The 26,338-nt window shown below is 38.6% G+C and overlaps 1 protein-coding gene across 4 annotated transcripts; it reads left to right on the top strand.

The window, feature by feature from the left end:
- The first annotated feature begins 10,478 nt into the window (after positions 1-10,478).
- On the top strand, positions 10,479-22,546 carry atxn1b (ataxin 1b). Of its 4 annotated transcripts, XM_034307198.2 has the most exons (4): positions 10,479-10,584; positions 12,699-12,779; positions 14,550-16,641; positions 17,124-22,546. In XM_034307198.2, the coding sequence occupies exons 3-4, from the start codon at positions 14,758-14,760 to the stop codon at positions 17,670-17,672; spliced, it is 2,433 nt and encodes an 810-aa protein (XP_034163089.1). In that variant the 5' UTR covers positions 10,479-10,584; positions 12,699-12,779; positions 14,550-14,757; the 3' UTR covers positions 17,673-22,546. The 4 variants fall into 4 exon arrangements, with proteins under 4 accessions (XP_034163089.1, XP_034163096.1, XP_053092513.1 ...); XM_034307205.2 differs by lacking the exon at positions 12,699-12,779 and having other exon boundaries at positions 10,483-10,584; XM_053236538.1 differs by lacking the exon at positions 10,479-10,584 and having other exon boundaries at positions 12,445-12,779.
- The last annotated feature ends 3,792 nt before the right edge of the window (positions 22,547-26,338 follow it).

Raw genomic sequence — 26,338 nt, 5'->3', positions numbered from 1 at the left:
AGAAAGCTGAATATTTACTGTGTAATTCAGATAATTAATTGTATTATTTCCTTACATGTTATCATCCTTGTATTTTCCTCATCACTGAATAACCTTGCTTTAATTATATACATTACATCTTTAACTCGGTGAATGTTTAAAACTCTACAGCACGGGTGTCAAACTCAGATTCTGCTTGGCCTACATCTGTATTTTTGCGACTCTATGAACGGCCATAAAATTAAGAGATTCCCTATTATTATTATTATTATTATTATTATTATTATTATTCCATCAGTTAACACTAATAACCTAGCCTCTACAAGTAGAAAAGGACATTTCTAGGAAAGAGAATGGAATGCAGTATTAGGTGATGACATATCTTTTATCTGATTAAAGTTTTTAAATTTGTATTTGGGGTTTGTATTTGTAATTTGTGTTAGCTGTTTCAATTAATATATTAATACAAGTTGCTGCTGTGGGGATGTCTATGGAGAAGATTCTGTGAGAGATAGAAAAGCAATCATGGGGGATAACATGAAATACAATACACAGGCTATATTGCATTTCATTAAGAACATGAGGACAACCTGCCACCCTGAATAGCAAGACCTTCACTGCACTGAAAAACAATCGGCAAAGGATCACTTTTTCAAAATTAAATGATTGCGTGTCAGAAGTGAATATTATCCACCATTCAAACCAATCCATGCAACTGCATTGTACACTACAGTATATTGTAAAAGTTTGTGGACACCCGACTAATCACACAGGTCGGGGACTGATGTCAGGTGAGAAGTTCAGGTGGGGTTGAGGTCAGAGCTCTGTGCAGGTCACGTGAGTTCTTCCACTCCAACCTTGGCAAACCATGTCTACACAGAGCTAGCTTTGTGCACAAGGGCATTGTCATGCAGGAACAGGTTTGGGCCCCTTAGTGCAACAACATACAAAGACATTTTAGACAATTGTGTGCTTCCAGCTTTGTTCTCAGAAACAGTTCTGGGAAGGCCCACATATGGGTGTGATGGTGAGGTGTCCACTTACTTTTGGCCACTATTTAAGTGAGATTTAGTTTGTGTGAAATACAATACACAAACCATATTTCTTTTTCATTACAGAAAACGTTACACAATGAAAAGCAAAACCTTCCTTGCATTGCTCTTTTGTCACTTTATTTCTTAAGTGAAAAACAATCAGAATGGGCTTGTTTTTTAAACTGAAACGCTGACTTAAGTCAGAAGTGAATGCATTGCCCATCACTCTGCTGCGCGCGAGGTACTAGTGCCACACTATAACTCAACTGCTGTCCAATCACAGCCCTCCGCTGTGCTCGGGGGCGTGGCTGTAATCCGGAGATGGAAGTAGGGCCTCTTTCTTTATTCCTACTGCACTGAACCTTTAATCATCACACTTGTCATTGTCAATGTCAATGATTACTAAAACATGACAAAAGTGTTCATATGATTAAGGACTTCCAGCTCACAACAGGACTTATACTCTCAGCCATGTTGTATATTCAGACATCAAAAAGATATTTGTGCTCAATATAAAAACAATAAAACACTAATGAACGAGGCAGAACACTGTGAATGCGACAGAGTAATATCGCCATCTGCTGGATGTTTCAGTTAAGTACGTTATTCAAAACACACTACAAGAGGAGTAGTGAGCTACATTACAAGAGGAGTAGTGAAGGGAGTAGTGAACATTTATCAGTGAAATTCCTGCCTTGGTTTAGGACAGCATCATGCCGTTAATTGAGCGGCTGTGCTGTGTGGTATTTTATTTACACGCCTGCGTTTTCTGTCACAGTGTCTCCAAAAGCAAGCAGAGATTCAGAATGATGCAGGAATGATGCAGGAATCCTCTCCATAGTGGGCTACACTATAACATACCCTACACAGTGCACCTGAATCACCAGTAGATGGAGTAAGAATGCTAAATATTCTCTTTATTGACTGAATTTATCCAGTTCACAATATTCATTACAGCTGCTGGCTTTCTGGAATAGAAGAGTCAAAGTGACAGAAGCAGTAGGATATAATGTGGCACATCAGATTGTGTAACTTCTTAACTGAGATTGATGGAAAAGCAGTAATGTCACAGCCTGGGCTTCATGACAATGTTTCACCTTATATAATTATATAATCTCATATAAGATAATTAAAAAAAAGAAACTTGTATTTTTTTTTACACATTATACAAGTTTTACACATTATACAGTCAAGATACAAATCTCAGCCCCGCCCTACCTGAAACTTCCCAGCCTATAGGTATGAACGATCCATACACTTGTGAAGGCTACGTTTAGAAAAATATTGTTGCTGCAATGTTATGTGTATTTTAATGCTGTCCTCTATTAAACCAAAACTTTGTAGGCATATAACATGTACAACAAAACATAATATTGGGTTGTACAGTTGTACAGTCATCTTAATGTTTCACATGTTGTTATATATTTGTTATATATATAATGTGACGTATTATTGTTTTGGGTTTTATCAACATTGAAAGCAAAGCTGACAGGGACAGATGGTTCTCTCTCATAAACAGACCCTGACTCCCCACAGACCTCCCTCTCTCTCTCTCTCTCTCTCTCTCTCAATTTGGTGAGCAGAGCTCAGTCCTTCACAACCTGCCACGTCTTCATCTGACATCTGACATGGGTCCGTTAAGTCCCCAGTACCATGACATTTGACAGGAAACAAGTTCATGTTTTGGGTTTATAATCCTTAAAAAAAAACAAGAAAAGCTTTATTGGTTGGATGTCTGATTGTGCTTTGAATAATAAGAAAAGCAGGACAGATTCCAAACTAAGCAAGCAAACTCACAAGGCCTGTTGCTTTTAAGCTTTATGAGGCCAGTAATATTCCCTGTTCCCTGGTTTTCATCTAGTTCCTCATGTGTGTTTGGAAATATTTGTATCCTCTCCCATTTTCTATGTGGGAATCTCCCTCTATGTATTCTGTCTTCACAACTTGCATTTGTATTTCAGCCCCAGCAGCAGTGGCAGCTAGGCATGTGTATGAAATACATGCATGTAGTAGTAGTAGTAGTAGTAGTAGCAGTAGTAGTGAGTGAGTGAGTGCGTGTGTGTCTGTATCTGTGTGTGTGCATGCACACAAACTAGTGCATATTTATATATGTGTGTGCCAGTGGCCGTGAGAGAATAAAAAGCCATCAGAAAGGAAGGACAGAGTCAGGCTGTGTTGTCAAGGGCTCCCTCTGAACAAGCTCATTGGCTCATTGTGCAGCAGTCCTGCATTAATTGATGATGCATTTGGCTTGTTGTAGTAATGATGTCATCTGCAGCCAATACAAGACCATAGTGACTGTGATTGGAGCATCCTGATTGGCTATTTAGAGAAAAGGGGAGGAGGTATTGTTTTCCATCAGCCCACTCTCCTATACTCTATGTGAAAGGATGGAAGGAGCATGTTCTCACAAATCATAGATGAATATTCTGTGATTATGTCTGAACAAAAGCAACAGAACCTCCTCACACACCATGTTAATCCATTATAGGGTGGTTTGTTTCAAGCTTTGATTCATCCCAATAGTGTTTTGTGTTTTTAGTAACATGAGACTTCAGCATATGGCCTCATAATATTGATTTATAAGCCATGTTTAATGGTCTGCAGTCCAGCAGTCCTGAAATCCTTCTGCACTGTAGTGCAGGAAAAGCTGCATTTGCATCAGTCCTGGTCACACCTGTGCAGTTTTGCTTAATATATTCTGTTCTCAGTGCTGTTCTGTTTTACTTTGAAGGCCTATTTATTTGAAATTTATTTATTTGAATCCCCCTACATGTGAAGGAGCATTGTGCCCTACACCCAGGGTGTATTCCTGCCTCACACCCAGTGTTCTGGACATTTTGTCAGGGTCACGGTGGATCTGGAGCCTATCCCAGGGACGCTAGGCATGAGTCACGAATACACCCTGGATGGGACTCCAGTCTCATGCACACACTCATACACGCTTAGGGGCAACTTAGCTAATCCATCTACAAGCATGTTTTTGGGAGGTAGGGGGAAACCTGTGACCCTGTCCAATCAGGTGTAAGGTTCCCACCAGCACTACCCACCAGCAACTGCTACTGTGGAGCCTATGACTATACGCTTGGTATAGTGTAGTGCCAGACACTGATTTATGTAAAGGTGACAAAAAAAAAGTGAAGTCAGATGTAGAGGCTTTGAGATGCAATCCTGCGCTCATACATAACATACATGTCTATATAACATGACAAATAATATAGTAAATGTTAGCTTTATGAGTTTACCTTTAAAATGATGTAAAACCTATATTTCCTATTAGCTTTCATTTATTAATCATACTCTTTTTGTGGGAAGAATTTCTTTAAGAGAGCAGAAAGAATTTCATGACCACAGCTTCAGTACTGTCTTATCATCGACTGCATGCTTATATTCTGATTTCACAAAGCTCCCACATGCCTAGGGATTTGATTCATACAGTCCTTGAGGCTTTATTTCTTGTAGTGAGCTATTAGAAGCTGTAATTAGTTGGCTGCTCCTGCAGCAGGTGAGTGGAGTCTGTACTTTTAATTAAGAGGAGATTCATTGCAAATGAAAGGAGAAGATTACACTCCCTGAAGACACTAGCTTGGCAATGAAGTGAAAGCTCCACATCCATTCCATAACTGGATTTTTGTAAGCTATGCATTGGCATTATTTACAATTGCAGTAAATTGTAGTAAATAGTTACTTTTCTGGTATATAGTGCACAGATAGGTGTTAAACCTGCTGGGCATTGATACCTGTCACACCTTCATGCCTGTCACGCCTTTGGGAAAATTGCCGGGCCATCAGCTGGGGTCAACCATTCATTGTTTCGCCCCGTTCACCCCAGACACCACCACCATCACCAACAACAACAACACAACAACAGCATCCACAACACTACCACCACCAATAACAGCACATACAATACCACCACCGACAACAGCACCCACACCACCAACAACTGCACCCACAAGAGTGATATGTATGTGGTGTAACACCATCACTATCAATACCAACAACAGCACCAACACCAACAACAACAGCATCCACAACACTACCACCCACAACAACAGCACATACAATACCACCACCGACAACAGCACCCACACCACCAACAACAACACCATCACTATCAATACCAACAACAGCACCAACACCAACAACAACAGCACCACCAATAACACCAACAGCAACACCAACAGCAATACCAGAAACACCAACACCAACACCAACAACACCCACTACATGATCACTAACAACACCAACAACACCAACACCAACACCACCAACAACATCACATACAATACCACCACCAACAACAGCACCAACACCTACAACAACAGCACCACCAATAACACCAACAGCAACACCAACAACAATACCAAAAACACCAACACCAACACCACCAACAACAGCACCCACAACACTACCACCCACAACAACAGCACATACAATACCACCACCTACAACAGCACCCACAACACCACCAACAACAGCACCACCAACACCACCAATAACACCAACAGCAACACCAACAACAATACCAAAAACAACAACAGCACTCACACCACCACCAACACCAACAACACCCACTACATGATCACTAACAACACCAACAACAGCAACACCACCAACAACAATACCAAAAACAACAACAGCACTCACACCACCACCACCAACAACACCAAAAACAACATCACCCATAACAGCACCGACAACAACAACAAAATGACAAATACCATTTTAATCTTAACACCATATTAATCTTGGAATGCCTCTTGAAGATGTATTTCAGAATGCAATGAGCATCAAGTCATGGAAGCCCTGTCCTGCATCTGTACCATCTTCTCCAGTGTGCATCTCATCATTGATTAGTACAAAGATTCATTTTTCCTCCCTCAAGTCAAAGGAGGTGGCTATATTTTATCAGTTTCAAAGCACTGTCAAATATGAAGGCTGTACTAAGTGTGTCATTTATTCAGTGATTGTAAGTTAACTTTATCCTGGCCAGGGTCACAGTGGATCCAGAGCCTCTGGCAGAAAAACACCCTGGATGGGGTGCCAGGCTCCCCAAACAACACTGTGAACAAAAAATTGTTGAATAATATAGCACTTAGTGAGGCAGCAAAAGATGAAGTCACACACAGTTGTGCCACTCTAGCTTTCCACTTTGGCATTAAAGACAGGAAAGTGGCACTTTGGATTTGCCTACAGTGTGTACCAAACACACCACAGTTCTCTTCCTTTCCAGCACTGGTGCATAACCATATGTTTCTGATTATGCAGTGTGTTACTGTGAAAAATAGAGCACAAAAGAAAAATAAAATTGTAAAAAAAAAAAAAAAGCAAAAAGTGTTACACTTTCTGAGCACGGATCAACTGTATAATCATTTACACTGTTGTAAATTACCTGTAGTCAAGTAGCAAAATAATTTGGACATGGGTGTGATATAAATGTTTAAAGGCAACCATATTTCAGCTGGTTTTAGGAAAAATGATTGGAAGTCCAAAGAGCAAGAACATTTTTCTTGAATTTCATATGAATGAATGGTTAGGACTGCTGACCTCATCTTTTGTCAAAATTTCCCAAAAATTAAGATTACATAATTTCCACAACCCCAAAATTGTAAATGAAGATGTGTTTGACATTATAAGTTTGCTTCTTTGCTTTTTTACTGTAGCTAATAAGTAAAGGTTGTTCATGCCACCAATTCAAAGTGCATGCCTATAATTTAACTTTCATTTTTGGCTGAGCTATCACTTTAACCATTATTGGCCCTTACACATTTGTAGGCAATGTTGGTATTTGTGAATGAACAAGAAGCCTTTCTAAGACTATGTCTATAGGTCTCCATTTTGGAATCCCCTAACCAGTCTGGATTCAGTGTAATTCAGTGTTGTTATCCCTGAGTGCATTTGATGAGTGTAACATGTGGAGGACCACTGTGTTGCAGGAGATTGTGGTAGATTGGTTAAGTCAATATTTTTGTTTTCCTTTTCTTTTAATCCCCTTCTGCTTCTTGGGTTGCATTCTTACAGCACCATGCGTAAGCAAGGCAAGGCTATTTTTGGGATGAATGGAGCTCTTGGCTCTGATAGACATGGGAAAATGTTTTAGCTGTGAACAACCAGGCCTGTCCGTTGCTGTGGTCAGGCTTGTTTATCAGAAGGAATCCAGTCTTTCATCATTTTTACAGAGAGCAAAGATTGCAACAGTTTAGCTCCAGGAGTTCCACATAGGAAACCATTTGCAAATAATTGAGATTTCTGACATTCAAATAAAAATAATGTGTTGGTTCTACATTCTGAAACATGTTGTCAGTGAAATTGTTTTCCGAAACATTTAATTTGTATAAGTCTCTTCAAATATTATTATATACTTATGAATGTTGGTACAATATAATAACATATTTCTCCTTATGCATTTTGTTGACACGAACGTCACCAAAAACTTTCAGTGGCCATAATTTATTTCTATCTCAAATAATAAATTGCTCAACAACAGGGAAAACAGAAAAATGCACAGAATCACCTACATTATTGCCATCATCAAGAAATCCAGATTCTATCAATGTGCATAATAGAACGCCCCAACCCCACATGCCCTGCCCCTTGCCTGGTGTCACATGACCTGTATTTGCGTACTGGAACATGATAGGCTTTTATATTTTATCATATAATAACATTACACTGTGACATGTTCACTATGTTCAGGAGTCCCATCCAGGGTGTACTCACACCCAGGTATAGGATCTAAACTTACTGTGAACCTTACCAGGATAAAGAGCATTAACTCTAATTGCATTTTCAGCATTCTCTGCTTCTTTAAAGAATGCCCCAGAGCCTCTGCAGGGACAATCTACACACTCAAATTCAGTCTGACAAGTGGACTTATTTGGACTTAGATACTTTAACCCTTTCTTTGATATTACCAGCAAGACTCTTGTTTAGATGTGATTGTGTTCAAGAAAAGAATTGGCATAGAACTTCAGTATATTTTTCACCCATGAAAGGTTTATTTAAAATGTTGAGCTATGAATGCTACTACTGTACACTGTAGCAAAGAGTCCATGGCATAAGGGTCAGTGATAAACAGCTGTGTTTGCTCTTGCTCAAGCTCTTCAAAAGACAACCTGAGGAAATTGTTTAACAGTGAGATATTTTCCTACTGACCCCACCTGTGCTCTGGGTTTACAGGGCCTGCTGTACCCATTACAGAGAGCCTTATTCTCACTGGAATTTTTTTACAGTGTCCTGCAAGCTTCTGGAACTCAGCCATACAGACTCACAACTAAACACATCACCTCCTGACTGCCATGTGCATACATGAGCATGCACACATCCAAGTGTGTGTGCAGTCACACAACCAAACATGCATGCAGACAGACTCACATAAACGAATGCACAGTTTTAAAGAAACCCCATGTTCCTTAATGCATAGCAGTCGACCTGTGTTACCTTGGCAACCTGGGTTTCGTATTCTCTGCACACACCAATGTTCATTCAGAATTAGACTGATATTTTCTCTCCTTCTCCTTTTATTTCCCTTTCTCTCACTCTCTCTCTCTCTTATAAACACACATATTTCTGGACTTCAGTGACTTATTTTTATTTATTTTTTGTTTACCAAAGGTGACTGATGCAACATCTACTTCATGAATGCAAACATTTCAGCAAGTTTGATTTATTGATTATGTACTACATACAGGCATCATCACCTGTGCAACTGAGTTTTCTCTATATGGACATGGCCATTACTTTTTAACCAGCATCTTTTTAACTAATAAATGAACAAATTAAGCTAGAATTAACTGAGTGTCTGTGAAAATCTATTCACATCTATTCATACTGACCATGTCATCCCTGTTTTTTTCTGAGAGCCACCTAATGTCAAAATAATAAAGAATGTAATCTGTGAAGTTGCCTGTAAAGGAGGTCAGTTGCCTGGGTTGTTTTGAATCTGTAGTATTAGTAAACCAAAGCAACAGGACTTGTATTATCACCTTAAAGATATTTCACAGAACTGTTCAGTAAACCGTTGAAGTCCATTGTATGAACTATCTACAGGATCCTTTACCCCGACTTACTAAAACTAGACACAAACTCTTGTTAATTACTTTAAGATATTTTATTTCACAAATTTATCTCTCTGTGTTTCTATTTTTGCATTTATCATGGAATCCATCAGCGTCCATCAGTGAGCACCATGCTTATGTAGAACCTGGTAGCCAGAAAATAAAGGAGTGCCTCAAAGATGTGCGTTATGGCCTTTGCTGTTTTTGATTTAATGCTTAAATTACAATACATCAATTTAATCAAGTGCTAGGCAAAGTTACCAAAATGGCAGTTATCAGTATAAGGAGTCCACCAAATTTAATTAAATTAGTATATTAGTTTAACTGTTGTCAGTTAAATTAATCTGAATCTTAATCTTTTCACACTATAATGTTGTTATTACAAAGTAATAAATGCAAACTCCATAAATGCATACATTATGTTAACATTTCACTGTGTGAAAGATGTGTCTTTCACCAACCACACACCAAAACCAAAGGTAGTTTTCCACACTGGCCTGCAATATATATTTTTTGCCCAGTTTTAAAGCAGTGCTGATAGGGCACTCTAACCAGCAAGTAACAGTATAACGATTTCTTGTGAGGATCTTAGAAAGACATGCTGGTGGCTAGCAGATTAAACTGAAATGTTTTCTTTATTGGCCCATTCTTTATTCTTTATTGGAGTGCTGAGAGCTAGGAGAAAATAAAAACAGCAATAAATAACTAAACAGGTCTCAAGGAAAAAGACTTTTTCTTACATTCCTAAGTTTTATTCAGGTTATTTTTCTCCTTTTCAGCAAAGCAGTTCATCTCATATTAGGTATTTAGTCTCCAAAAACTAGAGTTTTCTGGTCAAGTTGGAAGGTAAGAGTATGGGGTTGATTAAGACACCCTCTCCCTAACTTTAGTAACTACAGTTCAAATTTTATATACCATTTTCTAGTAAATTATTATACACTTGTGAACACCTTTCTCACCCATATGTAGAAAATTTTGAAAAGAAGGACTTGCCAAACTTAGGAAGTAAAACATATAGTAAAATGTTCTGAAGTAATGTGCTACCTCTACAAAGTTTGTTTAGCTTCTTAACCCTTCATCAAGATAAAGAACTTTTTTATTTACAGATAGTTTGTTTCACACATGATCAATTGGTTTTATTAAATGACTCAATATTTCAAATTTAATGAACACTGAGTGTAACATTCTTTGAAAGTTGACTGTGTTACATTAAGGACATTGTAATTATAATCTTTGTTTGCATAAAAGTATCCAATCAAATCTTTTCCCTCCTTTCACATTCTTTACGCTTGTGTTCTGTCCACACCTGTGCTGCTGAGGCCCAAGCCTTCTCAGGCCTTCTTTCTACATGTCTGAACATGTTGGGGCATGTCTCAGGGTTTTTACATGAATAATGTGAGGCACTATTTGAGACACTTTTGGCAGTGTAGTGTGAGTAACAGGTGCAGAGGAAGAACCATGTGAGGATATGCTATTTTCTACTGGAAAGCACCACATCTGGTCGCATCACAGTGAGTACATGCATGGTGCTTTGTGTGTACAGTTATATTTGTATATTTAAGCAGGATCTAATATTGTACTACAGTGATGTGCCCTTGGTAACTGGTGGTTTTGTGCTTCTTGTTTACTCTTTGCCAGTTATGTATTTGCTTGTCATTGCCTGTGGGTGCAAACACTGAATACAGGCTCTCATTAATGATTTATGTTTTTAATAACTGTAAATAGCAGACCATGTGTGCACCATGCTTAACTCATATGGTTTCATTTGACTTTTAACCCCATGTTAACAGCCATGCAAAGGTCAGTGATGCATATTATCTTCTAGAGTGCTTTGGCTATTTAAATGCTATTTGATTGGTTAATCTGCAAACTGCATTTTTACATTTATATTTCTCTAAAATATAAACATGAGAATGCACTAGTGAAAGAGTCTCTAGTTTAATGAAGCACTGTTTTGTGAAAGCAGGGTCTCACACACACACACACAGAGAGAGAGAGAGAGAGAGAGAGAGAGAGAGAGAGAAATTCACTTCTCCCCCACCCCAGTGACTGCTTGGGTACAATATCCTCTCCAAACAGAGTAACGTAGCAACCCTGCCAAAACCCCTTCTTCTATTAAGAGGAGTGGAGCTATCAAAGGTTGTCAGTCAGCATGGCTTTGTAGGCTTTAGGCACTGAGCCCTTGAAGCTGAAAGCACAGATTGTCACACACTCACTCTGTCTGAGTTCAGTTTATCACACATTGACCCTGGTGGTTCTTTTGGTGCCCCTATGAATGTAGTTAGAAGCAGTTATTTAGCTTTTACAGTGAGATTACATAGAGTCTAGTATATACACTATAAAAAGGTGGACTATAAATTTTACAGTAATTTTCTAGAAACAAGGCTGTCAATAAAGTGATCCAAAAAATTACAAATGTAAACATATTTACAGTGAAGTAAACTTAAAACACATAATCCACTATGTTTGCCTGACACTTTTAAAGTGAACAACTTACAATTGGTGCAGGACACAACTGAGCTGAAGAGTCTTGCTCAAGGAACCAACTGTAGAAGTTTAGCACTGCTGGGACTTGAGCACACAGCCTTCTTATCTGTAAGTTAAAGCCTTAACCACTGAGCCACCACAACTATCTCAGCTTGCTGGCATTGATTAAACAATGTCTATCTAAATAAATCTAAACTGCCCAACACAGCACCAACACCACCAACCACCAAATTAGCGCCAGCTCAGTTATGTTGTGTTGTGTTTTAAAAGTGTTAAATGTGTTATATTTTAGAGACAGAATTGTTCTACAGATATTGTTCACCATTATTATACTCCTGTTAGTGTTTGTCAAAATCTTTGTAATCTTTGTATGCGAGTATTTAATCTTTATGAAAACCTCCATTGGTTGGTTCTTCTCAGCTTTGTGTGTGTATGTGTGTGTCTGGATAAAAATATGATGACTACATGTGATGCCAGGTGGAAGGGCCTAGTGTGGTGACATGGTAGCTCCCTAATAGCAGGTGCATAAGAGGTTAAACCAGGACAGTCCTCAGAGCACAGCGGCATGCAAATAGAATTCATTTCAGGGTTGATTTATGTAGTAACATCAAACCTGACTGTACTTTGGGAGATAGGAAATTCTTTTCACACTGAGGAAAACTTAATTAGGCCACAAACGCAAAGGAAAAACTGCAGTAGCTCAGTATGTTGAGTGTGTGTACGTTTGTGTGCATACGTGTGTAATCCTTTACAGAGAGCATGTATTTTTGCTCATCCTTCTGTGAGTACTAGGCTTCTTGCTTTTGCCTCCTCCTTCCCTGCGTAATTCTCCCTCTCCCCTTCTGTCTTTCCCTCTTTCCCTCCCTCCCTCCCTGTGAGTGTAGCTTGGGCGTTGTGCCAAGTGGAGTGTGTTTTTTGAATGAATACCTGATGAGGCTGCTGAGGCTGACTGGGGGAGGAGGAGCTGCATTCAGTAGAGCACTGAGCATGTGTGTGTGTGTGTAGAGTGAGAGAGAGAGAGAGATTGGGAGTGAGGCAGTGTGTTTGCCTTGCATAACATACACCGTACCTCTTGTACGCAAGGGCTTCATGTGAGACAGCCCAGACAAGGGGACTTCCTTTATGCTTACTCCTCTAGGGCCACTGCAGAAGGGAGGAGAGGAGAAGAGGAGGCAAGAGGAGAGGACAGGAGAGCAAGGGACAAACATAGGATATGGAGGTAAATATATGAAGAGAGGATTGTGGATCTGACTTTGTATCTGTGTTAAACCCGGACAAAGGATGGATAGTGAGGAATAGGGTGCTTTGCACTCACATACTACACTGTGCACGGCACAAGAGAGAGTCAGAGTGAGGGAGCTGTTTTCTCCACTATCCAGAGGTAAGGCTCCTGACAAAGGAATCTTCATCATGACACCCTATAATGCTGTCTAGTTTTACTCGAGTGCTGGCGTAGTCCATGCAGGAATTCTCTAAGGAAAGATTAGATACATTTTCACATTTTATATTTGCGTACATTTTGCTGAATGTGTGCATTAGCATTTTGTGCATACTTTCCTCACTGAGAGAGTGAGCGATATATATATATAGAGAGAGAGAGAGGGAGAGAGAGAGAATATGTTCAGAACAGCAGTCTGTAGTCATTGTAAAGCAGCAACAGCACTGTTTGGATTCATGTCTAGCTTAGGACTCCCCAGCCCGCCTCTTAAAGGGGCAGGTACCTTTATGAAAGGGTGGAAACGTGCAGAGAATTGTTGCTTAAGGGCATTGTCTGGCAAAAAGCAACAAACACTTCCAATTTTCCATGACTATTATGAACAGGTTTTTTTTGCAGTGTTTGGTTCGAATGTGGTCGAGGTCATACTGAAGTGTAGTACTTGATTCCACTTTGTCTGCTCATTTCGGGATGACATCATGTTTTAGGTCCCCGTGAGTGTAACATTGTTAGATCTTGACATTCAATATATATAAGATGTATGCAGTATGCAAAAATCAGATAAATGCCACCAACACAGAATAAGGTACTTTATCATGTGTTATGGTGAAATTGCGGAATAAGTCATTTGCATATGAATTTACATAGTTAAAACTGTGCTTTGGCCTTTGGCTTGTCACTATGTGTTCATCTGTGTGATGTTTAAAGCGTGCGTGTGTGTGTGTGTGTGTGTGTGGAGGATAGAGGGGTGTGAAGGAGTTACGTTGGGGGCCCAGGCAAGCTATCTGCAACAGGGCAGCAGTGTGCGATGTCTGATGTAGTCAGAGCTGGAGTGATACTGCAGTGCGAATCTCTCCGTCGTGGTGACCAGCCTAATTGTGTGTATTTATATGTGTGAAAGTACATGTGTGTGTGGGTGTGTGTGTGTGTGTTTGTGTGAGTGAGAGAGAGAGAGAGAGAGAGAGCAGAAATGAGTGAGCAAGATACGGTTTAAATCAATGCAGTTAACATCTGGGAAAGACACAACATTGGGATAGAAATGTAAAAGTACAACTGATACAAAATAATATAGAAATATATAAGGGATATATTTGGTAGTAATGGAAGTTTTCTTAACTTCATGAAAAGACAAAAAGTTAATTGGATTTTATAAAAGAGAGTTGGTTCAAGGGTGTTGAAAACTGCCATAAAATGACCATATGGCATACTGTAGGCTTACATAGTAATGTGTCAAACATTCACACATAGTACATATACTTCTTTGCAACAGTGCTCATGCAATTATATGCTTGCTGTGTGTGTGTTGTGTATGTTCATCATTAAAATATATGCACAGTTTTCAAAAATGATTAGTGTTTAGACCACAAAGTGCTCTGGCTGTGTGTAAAGAAGGATTTCAGCAGTTCTTGGCTCCTGCTATGTTTATATCTTTCTAATGTACAATGAGAAACACTATGTTTAGTTTTACTTTTTTTCCAGTGAAGGCTGAAGGGGAAGTAGGCTGTCAGGTTCAAAGTGAGCATTTATGATTTTGTGATTTTGTTTCTGATCAAGTTGCAGCAGTAAGGGGGACAATTCCAGATGATTCCAAGTGAAGACTTCAGTAACAGCAACAAGCTCCTGTGGCTAACCTGATTATAACACAAAATATAAAACGAACATTTTTTTTAGAGTAATGGACTTCTTGAAACTGAAGACCAACTAAAAACAAGCCCAAACCCATCCAGTGTAATAGCACATAAGAGTCAAAGCGTGAAAGATCATGAAGTCCAACCAGGAGCGTAGTAATGAGTGCCTGCCTCCAAAGAAGAGAGAGATCCTGGCATTTGAGGAGCGGCAGGTGCTGGTAGCATCAACTGTAAATGAGAGCCAAAGTGGTGAGAACCTGGCATGGCTTGCTAGTGTAGCCAGCATGGCCAGCATGGCCACTGTTCCTAACCTAGTTCCTTCACAGAGCAACAGTACTGAAGCTAGCTGCCCAACACCATCAACCAAAGCCCTGACTATAGTGACAGAGTACCCACTTTCCACCTCTGCCTCCAGCTCTTTGTCATCATTTACAAGCTCCACACCTGCAGGAAGTCTCTCTGGAACAACCACAATAACAGCGAACCCGGCTGTCCTCTCCACCAACCTTCCTCAAGCAGCAGGACCCATCCAGTCCACCCAGCTGCCACCTAATTTACAAATCATTGGACCCTACACCAGTTATATCTCCTCCCAGATAGTACCTGCTGCAGCAAGTCCAACCCAGCCACGCAGACCCACCCAGGAGGTTTATGCTACCACAGCTGTCATCCCACAAGCTTCTAATGGAAACCCACAGAAGCAGCATGTGATTTCATCCTTACCTAATGTAGCTCACACTACCAGCCAGTGCATGCAGGTAGAGGGCACCCCAGTTGGCTTGCCAGTGATTTCCCCAACTTCACAAGTACCCCTTCAACTTCACACTCATTCAACTGTTCTTGCCCCTCATGGCCTGACTCTTGCTCCCTCTCAGGTGCTTGTGCATTATGCTGATGGCCTCATCACAAAACAACCTGACTCCCAAAGCAGAGATCTGCAGAATGGTGCTCTGGGAGAGGTCACAGTGGTCAAACACACCACCAGCATTGTGAAGGGAATGTCTAACAAACCAGAAAGTGATGATGGGCAAAGGCAGCTTCAGAACCTGGGTCTCCCGGCCCAAACTCAGGTCTTGCTCCCTGCTGACTATGCTGCTCATGACAGTGCAGGTCTTCAGACATCAGTCATGCTAGTTTCAAGCAACCACCTGATGGCCAATAATAGCACTGAGCTTCAGAGCACCCAGGATAAAGAGCACACATCTCTGGCTCGAGTTGAGAGAACAAGACTATCTGTGGGGAAGCCAGTCACTAGAGTTTCTTCCCTTTCTGTCCCATCGTCAGACAGCATGGCAGCATCTCTTGCTCCAACTGTCTCCCCTCACACTGTCCTGCATACATCTCCATCTGCCCCTACCCAAGAGCTTTCTGCAAACCTTTTCTCAAGCACACAGCTGCCTATTATTGGATACATTACTAGTACATCTGGGGCGCCCCAGCAAGCTGTGGCCAGTTACCATAGCAACCTCCCACAACATCTAGTGATCTCAGGCAGTCCTTCCCTCCTTATTCCCGTGAGTGCTGGCAACATCAACACATCATCTACTGAGTCAGAGGTTACTCGCTGCTCCATCCCCACCATTTCTTCTGCCAATGTACCGACAGTAGCCACAGGTCTGCCTCAGGCCTACATCACTGCAGCCACGCCTACTATTACAACCTCCATCCTCCCTAATGGCAAAGAGGTCACAGGGCCTGAGGAACATAATGCTGCAACTGGTGTACAGTGTTCCACACAGGTGCAACTTCCTGTGCTTTCAGCAACACCCACAAGCCCACAGAATGCACCCCTATCTCCATCATCAGCCCTGCCTCCATACTTCATGAAGGGCTCCATCATCCAGCTGGCAGATGGAGAGCTTAAGAGGGTGGAGGACCTAAGGACAGAGGACTTCCTACAGAGTGCAGAAGTGAGCAGAGAACTAAAAATTGACTCAAGCACAGTTGAACGGATAGACTCCAGCAGAACACCTGATGCAGTTATCATACAGTTCTCAGTTGGGGAACACAAAGCACAGGTGAATTTTATATTATTTTTGGTTTTTTTTTTCATAGCCATCATTTCCTATAATTTTGTAGGCTACTTTTCTGGGTCTAAAGCATGCAAACATTTTGTTGCAAATTTGACCCTTCCTCACTTTTTCACTGCATTGATATGTAGTTGTGCCAGTTGTTATATTTGTGCCAATGAACTGACATTGTACTGAAACTTTGATGTACTTGACATGTAGTTACCAGACTGAATTCAACATATATCATTTCTACAAACAAATAATTCATTATATGTATTAAATAGCTATTCTCAATAAAACTATCACTGAACTACTTACACTGTGTAATTATAATAATATAGTTATAATGAACTAATTATTTTCCTGACATAAACAATGATTGTTATTTTGGGCAATAATACATTTGTTCTTAAGAGTATTTATATCTGACTTAAGAGTATTGAACATGTATTTATTGTAGGTCCTGCTCATGTTTCTCTTCTCTGTAGGTATGTGTCGAGGTGCTGGTAGAGTATCCTTTCTTCGTGTTTGGGCAGGGATGGTCATCCTGCTGTCCAGACCGCACTACCCAGTTGCTGGCTCTGTCATGTGCCAAACTTTCTGTTGGTGATGTCTGCATCTCCCTCACCCTAAAGAGCTTGAGGAATGGTGCATTAAGAAAAGACCAAAGCTTTGGTCCTGTGAAGAACCATAATAACACTCATCATAAAGCAGCCAAGACCAGTGCACTGACTGGAGAGCCACAGGCTCAGAGGGAGGATCACAAAGATGCAAACATTTTTGGATTAGAAGGGGAACAAAAGTTTGAAGGTCATGGGCTAAAGAGTCCTAATTCTGGTAATGGTGTGATCACCTCAAAGACTGGAGAGGGGAAAGCTCATGGTGCAGGGAGTCGCAAGAGGAGGTGGTCTGCCCCAGAGAGAGGAGAGATAGGGAGGTCACAGGCAAATGACCACCCTGAAACTCTGCCTAAACTTTCCTTCCTTTCACAGGAGCTAAAGGTCAGCATTGAGGGAAGGTCCAGTATGGGCACCTGAGGTACCTTGTGAGCCAACAAAAAAGGAGGACATCTTTGATTTTCTAGGCAAATAATCTTCTAAACCAAGGATCATTGTGGTTTATTCGGTAACTTGTGGTTACTTGGCTGTCAACTGTTCCAAAACCATGTGTGTTCTTCACTGGGCAAACGAGTTGCAGCAGTACAAGAATAACAGGATTATTATGGTTATCTTCTCATGGCTTATTTTAGTTACTGTAACAGGAGCAACTATTGTCTGACAGTATTTACAGGATACGTTTTTGTAATAAAACAAACAAATAATTTCTGGAATTTGTCCTGGGGCATCCATATAAATATGCGGGGGTACTTATTTTTGTAGTTAATCCTGCCATTATCTGTTTTTGGCACTTTGTCTACGTTCATGTAAATTGTAGCATAATTGTATTTCAGTCATAATCAGTGAGTCAGACACATATAGACCAGTAGGGTGGAGAGATTGGTCAATAGTTTGACTTGCTGTGACAAATTTTCCCCATAAATATTATTTAAAGGTACATTGTTAAGATCCACTATACTTTATGAAGATAATCTATGTCAGTTATGATAAATATTGCTATATAATTAGAATGAAAAACTACCATAAAAAGTGAGATAACATTGTCAATTAACAATGACCATTCTGTCTGTTACTGATAGAGAAGGATTAATTAGGAGTCCTATGTGTGATTTTAAGATATTACGTTTCAGATGAATGAATTTTGTTAACCAAACATGGTCCAATTATTGGGACAAAACTGGACTATATCACTGAATGTTGAGGATTATACATATTTTTTACCAATATTTTAATTAAAGACACCAGAATTTAATTAGTCAAAACGTATAGATATGCAATATTATGATTATTCACATACCTCAAACATGACACAAGGCTGTTTCAGGTTCTGTTCAGGATCTGGGATCTTTAAAACCATGTCCAAAATCCATGTTCATGTTCATGTTCACAGTGGATATGTGCAGGTGAATTCTCACTCAGCCTTTGAATATTAGCACTTTACTGAAGGCAATGGATGATTAAAACCCTCACCTCTGCTTTGTTGCCTAAGCAACTGCCATTTGCACAATGTCAATTTTAGAATGATGTTAGCTGTCCTGTGTGTTTTAACTGCATTTAAAACAAATTACAACCATCACATTGATGCATTTTTTTAAATCCATTTGAAATCCAGTTGGAGTCTGTAAAAGCATTGTGTTATTAAAATTCTTGTGTTGTAATTTAAGCAACTGGATTTCTGTGTATAAAATTACATACAAATGTGTAATATATTGTGTATATACAATGTACAATATATTCTGTTTAGGAATATATTGATAACATATAACAGTATATTCCATTTCCATAGGGGTAGTGACTCTCTCTAGAGGCTTTTGGGTAACACCTTATTATAAGGTCCACAAATAAGCACATACTGATATGTGTATTTCATTATGATTAATTAATACATTCATTAGTTAATGCACTAATCATTAGCACATGTATGAAGTTTATACATTATGCCAGCCTCATATATGAACCGTTCATATATGAACAACCATTAAAAATGGTAATAGTTAAGTATTAATATCTTGTCAACTCATTCTGTTAATTATTATCATGCATTATTAATAATTATTTACATATTGAAGGGTGTGTTTGGAACAGTGTAGGTTAACCCAAATTATTGGCTATAAGGTAAGGTTTAGACCCACTATTGTTTACCAGCACCCATAATTCTAAAGTAAACCTTTTTTTTTTTTTGCGTTGTTAATTGCAAATAGGTGTCTCAGGCATGTATCATTTTCTAAATAATCTCCCTTTTGTTCAATGCAGGTGTTCCAGCACTTAACAAGTGTCCAGTTTCCTCTAGAAAAAAATCTTCCTGTTTCATGTGCAAAACCAGGGTTTTCATTTTACAAACCCTCATCCGTATTGGTAACATATTTTCAACTGTGGTTTGAAACAAAAGTGTGTAATGCTACAGTGCTTGAGTGGATCAAAGTCCTATGAGATCGTCACACATTTTTATAACATTATGCCGGTAAAGTGGCTTGATTCTGATAATTGCAAAAAGTTGCTTCAATAATCTGAAGTTTTGGTTAACCCACACTGTGTACACAAAGACCATTAATAATGTAAGTTATCTTTATTAATGCTGTAAGTCATGGTTTTAATTAAAATAAGTTAACAAGATGTTAATACTGAACAATTATGATTATTAATGGCAGATCATACAGTATTAATTCATCGTTATGAAAGCATTAGTACATATATTACCTGCTTATTTGTGGACCTTATAGTAAAGTGTTTCTGGCTATTGTGCTGTTTGGGGCTCTTTAAATGATTTAAGTGGCCCATAATCACCTACAAGAAGTGTACGAGTCAGTCTAACAGTTCAGAGAGCAGGTCACTGAGAAGTCATCAGCTTGAACAAATGTGTAATGTGTGTAATTTAGGTGAAATAATAAAACTCATGTGTTTTTCTTATATAGTGTGCTGTGTAGTGGGCCAACCACACAGTTGCCAAAATGTTTCATGTTTGAGAATCTCATATTTTATTTTTAGTAACTAAATACTCTGTTAAGACTTAGCTAGGTGTGTTGTCTGCCGCAAAGGCACAATGTACAACACACACGGTTTTACTGGCTGTTTAATACAAGAGAGCCCTACTATGATGACAAAGCTATACTTTGTATACCAGTAATTCAATTTTTTGCTATTTGCACAAGTAGAAATATTAAAGTAGGTTTACAGAATGTATGTCTTTGCATTATCTCTGTGATTTGTCTTTATTTTCTTTGAATAAGTTAGTTGGTGGACTTATCACTAATTATGGTTTGCAAATCCCTCTGTAAGAGTGTGTGAGTAAACCAAAATGTCATCTACATGTGTTTATATGTGGAGGTAAAAGTGAGTGTGATACTATGTGTGTAGGTTATAATGAGAGAAAGCAACCTTAAATATTAGTTGGGGAAGCAATGCATGATTGCACATTTCGGGTAGAGTCTACGCACTTTCTAAAATCTGTGTGTGTGTGTGTGTGTGTGTGTGTGTATGATTTTGTGTGTGTGTATGTGTGTGTGAGAGAGAGACAGAGAGAGAGAGAGAGAGAGAGAGAGAGCAAAAGATTAGCACATAGAAAAATTGTATATGGGAGAGATGGTTACTTTATGGTCATGCGTTGTTTAAGTGTCTTATAAGTATGAAACTAGCATTAAACACATTCCTAAACAATGGAACGGAATTTCAGTTTTCTTTGTTATTGCAGTTAAAGGATTGGTGCTATGACATTAGAATAGAAGCCAGCTACATCGAAGTCTGTCTCTAGTCTCTTATATGTTTTTTCTCTTTTATTAGATGTATGGCCTAAATATTTTATTTGATGTTACTTGTGTGGACTGTATCTATTATCCTGAGTAGTTCAACAAAACATATCCTGGTCTCAGTGTACTACTGTAAATGCTTGTAATATTTCACATTTCAACCTGTCCAACAGCAATTCAGTGCACACCCACAGGGCATGCAACTTTAATACTAACGTGGAACTTGTTTTATTTTATTTATTTCTTTTTTTTTTGTAATCATTTTAAGGATATATTTCTGTATAATATTTGTGTGTAATTCCTTGTAGAGCTTGCATGAAAAGCCTTGACAATGAAGCAGTGTCCATTAATCATTTTGCAATGCCAAAAGCATTTCAGCAGTGATTTTACATACCAACTTACCACGTACTGATACCACATACTGATTTCATGTTGAGATTATGCCATTGGTTCAACAGACATATAATCACAAAGAATTCATCTGGACAAAAACCTTGAAAAAGGATGCTAAAGTACTGAATTCTAAGCAAGACAGTTGACTTTTCACCACAAATCCACATACATCATGCTCAGGTGAAGAGACTGGTCCAATGATTTATTGCCATATTTCCATTACCATCCAATAATACACATCATACAGACATTGCAATGTCCACTTTTGCCTTTCTGACAGGAACTGGTGTTCACATTACAAATTCAGAAGGACTCTGTGTGGTATACATAATAGGTGTGGAAAATGTATAAACACTTTTGTCGTGTTTTCATGATTGGATGCATGAAGACATTTCTCTTGGTTTTAGTTTCTAATGCTTGCAATGACCGGGAAAAGCCTCAAGCAATAGCACCATGTCACACTAAGGGCAGAAAACAGAAAGCTGTCCATTAGACTACTGGAGTCAGACAGCTGTACAAGTCATCACCAGGCCGTGGCACTCTTCCTGCCTTCACCAGAGCTCTCACTGGTTCACTCAGACTTACTCACTATCGCCTCCTGCTGGACAAAACATCCTTTGGGCAACTGTTATATCTTTATAGTATCTATATTTATTCATTTTCTTACCAAACCATTGATTTTTCTGGATTTTGAATACAGCAGTTTAAGAAAGTGCTGAGGGTAGATCCTTCAGTTCACCATGTAAAACCTCAAAACATAAAAAAAAAGAATTTTTCTTTTCGAAAATAAAAGCAATGTAGTAAACTATTACTATTTGTGTGGCTAGTGTAGCTGTGTAAAAGTTTTTTTCTCATTCTTCTGACCTATTTATTTTGTAACCAACAAAAAGCAAATAAGACAGAATTAAACCTCAGATGTTGTTGTGGTGTATCGCTGTAAATGATGCATCCAAGACTGTTCAGTGGATTCAGTGCTCCCTTTGGTTTGGTGGTGCTTGAGACTTTTTTTTTTTTTTTAATAAATAGACTATTATTTGATTTAAAGGAAATATAAAGAAATGTGGGACTCATTTTTTTATATGTCTGATTTAGAAATTACTTGTTGTACAGTACACATTTAATGTCCCTGTATACTCCAATAAAATTCTGTGCAAGTTTTATTTGGCTTTTTTTTTTTACTTGGAATTCTGCATGTAGACATTAATTGCAAATAACCTTTTAAACTTTTTGAACAGAAATAACAGAAACAGTCTATGTAAACTTTTAAGCCACAAGGGGGCACATCTGCCATTTTAATACTGATACAACAAATTCTGTAGTAACAAACATTTAAAATGAAGCAATTTCCTTCTAACGTGCTAAAACCATAAAGTTCTCTAATTAACAAAATGTGTAAATGCACTAATTTCACTCTAATTTCAGTGAAACATGGGTGCATTGTATTGAACACCTATTAGGCAAATATTTTGGAACTTGTTTTAGTATTGATGTATTAACGTATTAACATTAAATGACACTGTTCTCTTGACATGCTTGAGACTTTCATGTTTTTTCTATATCTAACACAGCTCAGTAATCATGTGATGAATTGTGTCATGTTTGCCCACAGAAAAAAAACAGTATGCTCTATACCCAAATAACCAGGCATATTAACACAAGCATAGCTACATACTATAAGCAGTGCAGTGTCCAAACACGTGTTCCACCACAGGAGGGCAGAACCTTCAGCTCAAGCCTCAGAGGTCCATCTACAAGTGAATTCTGAACAAATGGTATGCAGAAGCAATAAAATGAGTCAATCTATGATCCACTTATCATTGGAAGTGATGATATCCTCTGATATTATCAATTCCAAAGTGATTCAGTATATTTACCCCAGTACTTTCACCAGTTCACGCCTCTGCACCTACACATACTACTACGAGGCATGACCCGATATAGACGAAGTTATACTGAGAAGTTAAACACACGTACTTTACCCACCTGCAGTGTAAGACAATGACCTTTGCTTTTTAGTGACACAATTTGAGTGCAAGAAAAAGCCCTACTGAGACATTGACCTTCTAACAGAAGCTGTCTAAGATAAGACTTATATCATCCATTTATACACACACTGTATGAACGAGCAGCTGACCCGAGTACTTTGTGAGTGTAGATCTGATTCACACCAGCTATGGTTGAGGGATAAAATGTAAAGCTGGAAGAGTGCAGTGACCTTTGAGCAAGGTTTGTGAGCACTCTAAAGCATGATGATTTGTACAGCATATGCTTTCTGCATGGAGAACACTGTGTGCTATCTTACTTTATTTTCCACAGGAGCATCAAATATTACATGTTCAACCAGTCTCATTCTCAATCATAAATTCTAACAATTTAAAGTCCTCCAAAAGTGAAAAAGGAAAAATTTGCATTTAAAGATCAGAATTTAAAGATTCTGACTCAACTGAAAGACACCAACACACTGATTACCTAAATCAACAGCTAATTGTTGGTTTAATTTTGCATTTAATTTAATATGTAATAAGGAAAATATAATATTAATTAATTAATTCATTCATTCATTTTCTTTCCACTTTTCCTGGTGGGGGTTGTGGTGACAGCAGGCTGAGAAGGACAGTCCAGACTTCTCTATACCTGGCCACAGTTTCTAGCTCTTGCTGGGGGATCCCCAGACGTTCCCAGATCAACTGTGAGATATAATCTCTTCAGCACGTCCTGGGTCTGCCCTGGGGTCTCTGTCTACTGGGACATGCCTGATATTGCTCTAGCAGGATCCTACCAGGGGGCATCTTTGTAAGTTGCCCAAACGGGCTCCTCTCAATTTGGAGGAGCAGCGGCTCTACTCTGAATTGCTGAGCTGCTCACCCTGTCACAGAGAGTAGACCTGAGGAGGAGCCTCATTTCTCCACCTGTAGTCATGAACTTATTCTTTCCGTCACTACCCACAGCTCATGGCCATAGGTGAGGATAATGACGTAGACCGATCAGTACACAGAGAAAATATAATAGATAATATTAATATGACTGCAAAAACAATGTCTGTATTTATATTCATAGCTTACAGCCGTTTTTGCTGCTGTGGTTGTTCACCTGGCAACTTTTTTTTCTGCATGATCTTTGCAGAAGGCCTAGGCAATTTTAGAAAGGCAATTTTAGAAATTCTGTTTAGAAACAGAATGAACATCATTCACTCGAGAACACTGTGTGAAGAAGCAGGAAGAACTGGAAAAGTAGGCAATGTTACTGCCTCACAGGTCCAGGGTCCTGGATTTGATCTTTCATTCTCCGTGCAAATTCTATTTCCCACATACTGTATATTTCATGTGATCATCCCTTAAACTGAGATGTAATACTCTATATACAGTTCTATATACAGTTTATGTCTGATTACTTTGTTTTTATGCCTCTGCCACTGAATGGGGGAGACATAATATTATTGGGTTGTTCATCTCTCTGAGATTCTCGTTGTCACGATACCTCAAGGAGTGGTTGAATGTTAGTAAGATTTATATGGAATTATTATTGTAACCAGCAAATGAACCGATTATTTTGGAAATGGACCCCAAACAGGGTCAAGGTCACAGCAAGGTTAAATGTCTGAAATAGTTTTTCTTCAATAACTTCCTTCCTGTTCGTTATACAAAGAAGAACTCAAGACCCATTTTCATTGCTGTCTACAATTTTTGCCATCAATCCATCCATCCATCCGTGTGTCCATCCATCCGTGTGTCCATCCATCGGTGTGTACGGGCATACATCCAAGATTCTCGTTAGTGTGATGTCTCAAGAACAAGTGGCTGAATGTTTGTAGGATTGATATGGAATTATCATTGTAACCAGCAGATAAATAGATAAGATTAGATTCTGGAATTGATCCAAACAGGAAACAAAAAGTATTGATCCAAACAAGAAACAAAAAGTATTGAATGAAAATTGGGGAGATTCTTTAGAAATCTTCTAAATCAGTGTCAGTGAAATATAAAGCTTTGTAGAGCAGCACTGTATAATCATCAGTTAACACTTCTGAGGATCAACTTGTCAAATAATAAAGAAATTGTTAAAAGTAAATATGCTACACATAAGGGTATTTGGCATAAATCCCAATGTTTAGAGAAGGTAAGAACTGAAAACAATGACTGAAGCATTGAAAAGAATAAATGAAAGGGGGATATTCTGTAGGAAAAACTATTTGCCCCACACTTCTACAGCATAAACAGAATTTGATAGCAGTGTCCAGTAGAATTTGAAAATAAAGGGATAAGCCCTATACAAGTAAAATGGCATGTACAAAAATACCTAAAGTCAGTCACCAAAAATAAAACTCTTCGTAAATGCACAACACAGTGAGGGTTACTACAACGCATAACATGATGATAAACACAGTAGTGAGCTAAATTCAAAGAAAAGCAGATATATAAAACAGGCAGTTTTTCCTTGCCACCGGCTTGCTCATTAGGGAGACATCTATAAATTTAAAATCCATATCCTGAATTTGTATATTTCTGTAAAGTTGCTTTTTGACAATGACCACTGTTTAAAACACTATACGAATAAAAATAAAATTGAATTGAATTGAATTGAATATTCGCTGCCTCACTGAATGACACCCTGTGGGACAATATTTGTCAATATATTAGGGACTTAAAATCTTTTATGATTGCAGCAAATACAAGGACTTCTCTGAACACTGAAGACTGTAAAATTTGTAAAATTCTAAGCCATTAAAAATACATAAGCTTTTTATATACGTGATTTTATTTCAAAAATTCTATAAGAATAATTAAAAATGCATAAAGAATGCTGACCATGGAGTGTTTATCATAAAGTTTTTTGTTTAAAAAATGTAATAAAAATGCATTATAATCTGCTGCATTAATCAGGTAAGTCAGTATTTCATTAATTAAGACTTTAAGATGAAACAAATAGATACAAAAATATATTATTGTATTA

This window comes from Pangasianodon hypophthalmus, chromosome 1 (genome assembly GCF_027358585.1).
Source record: "Pangasianodon hypophthalmus isolate fPanHyp1 chromosome 1, fPanHyp1.pri, whole genome shotgun sequence".
In the NCBI taxonomy this organism is placed as follows: Eukaryota; Metazoa; Chordata; class Actinopteri; order Siluriformes; family Pangasiidae; genus Pangasianodon; species Pangasianodon hypophthalmus.
The sequence above is the reverse complement of the archived record's forward strand: the minus strand, read 5'-3'. Positions and strand labels throughout refer to the sequence as shown.

Bases quoted from the DNA above. Each gene is read 5' to 3' on its own strand.
- atxn1b (XM_034307198.2), top strand. From the start codon at position 14,758: ATGAAGTCCAACCAGGAGCGTAGTAATGAGTGCCTGCCTCCAAAGAAG. The intron at 16,642-17,123 runs GTGAATTTTATA...TCTTCTCTGTAG, and splicing joins TTGGGGAACACAAAGCACAG to GTATGTGTCGAGGTGCTGGT.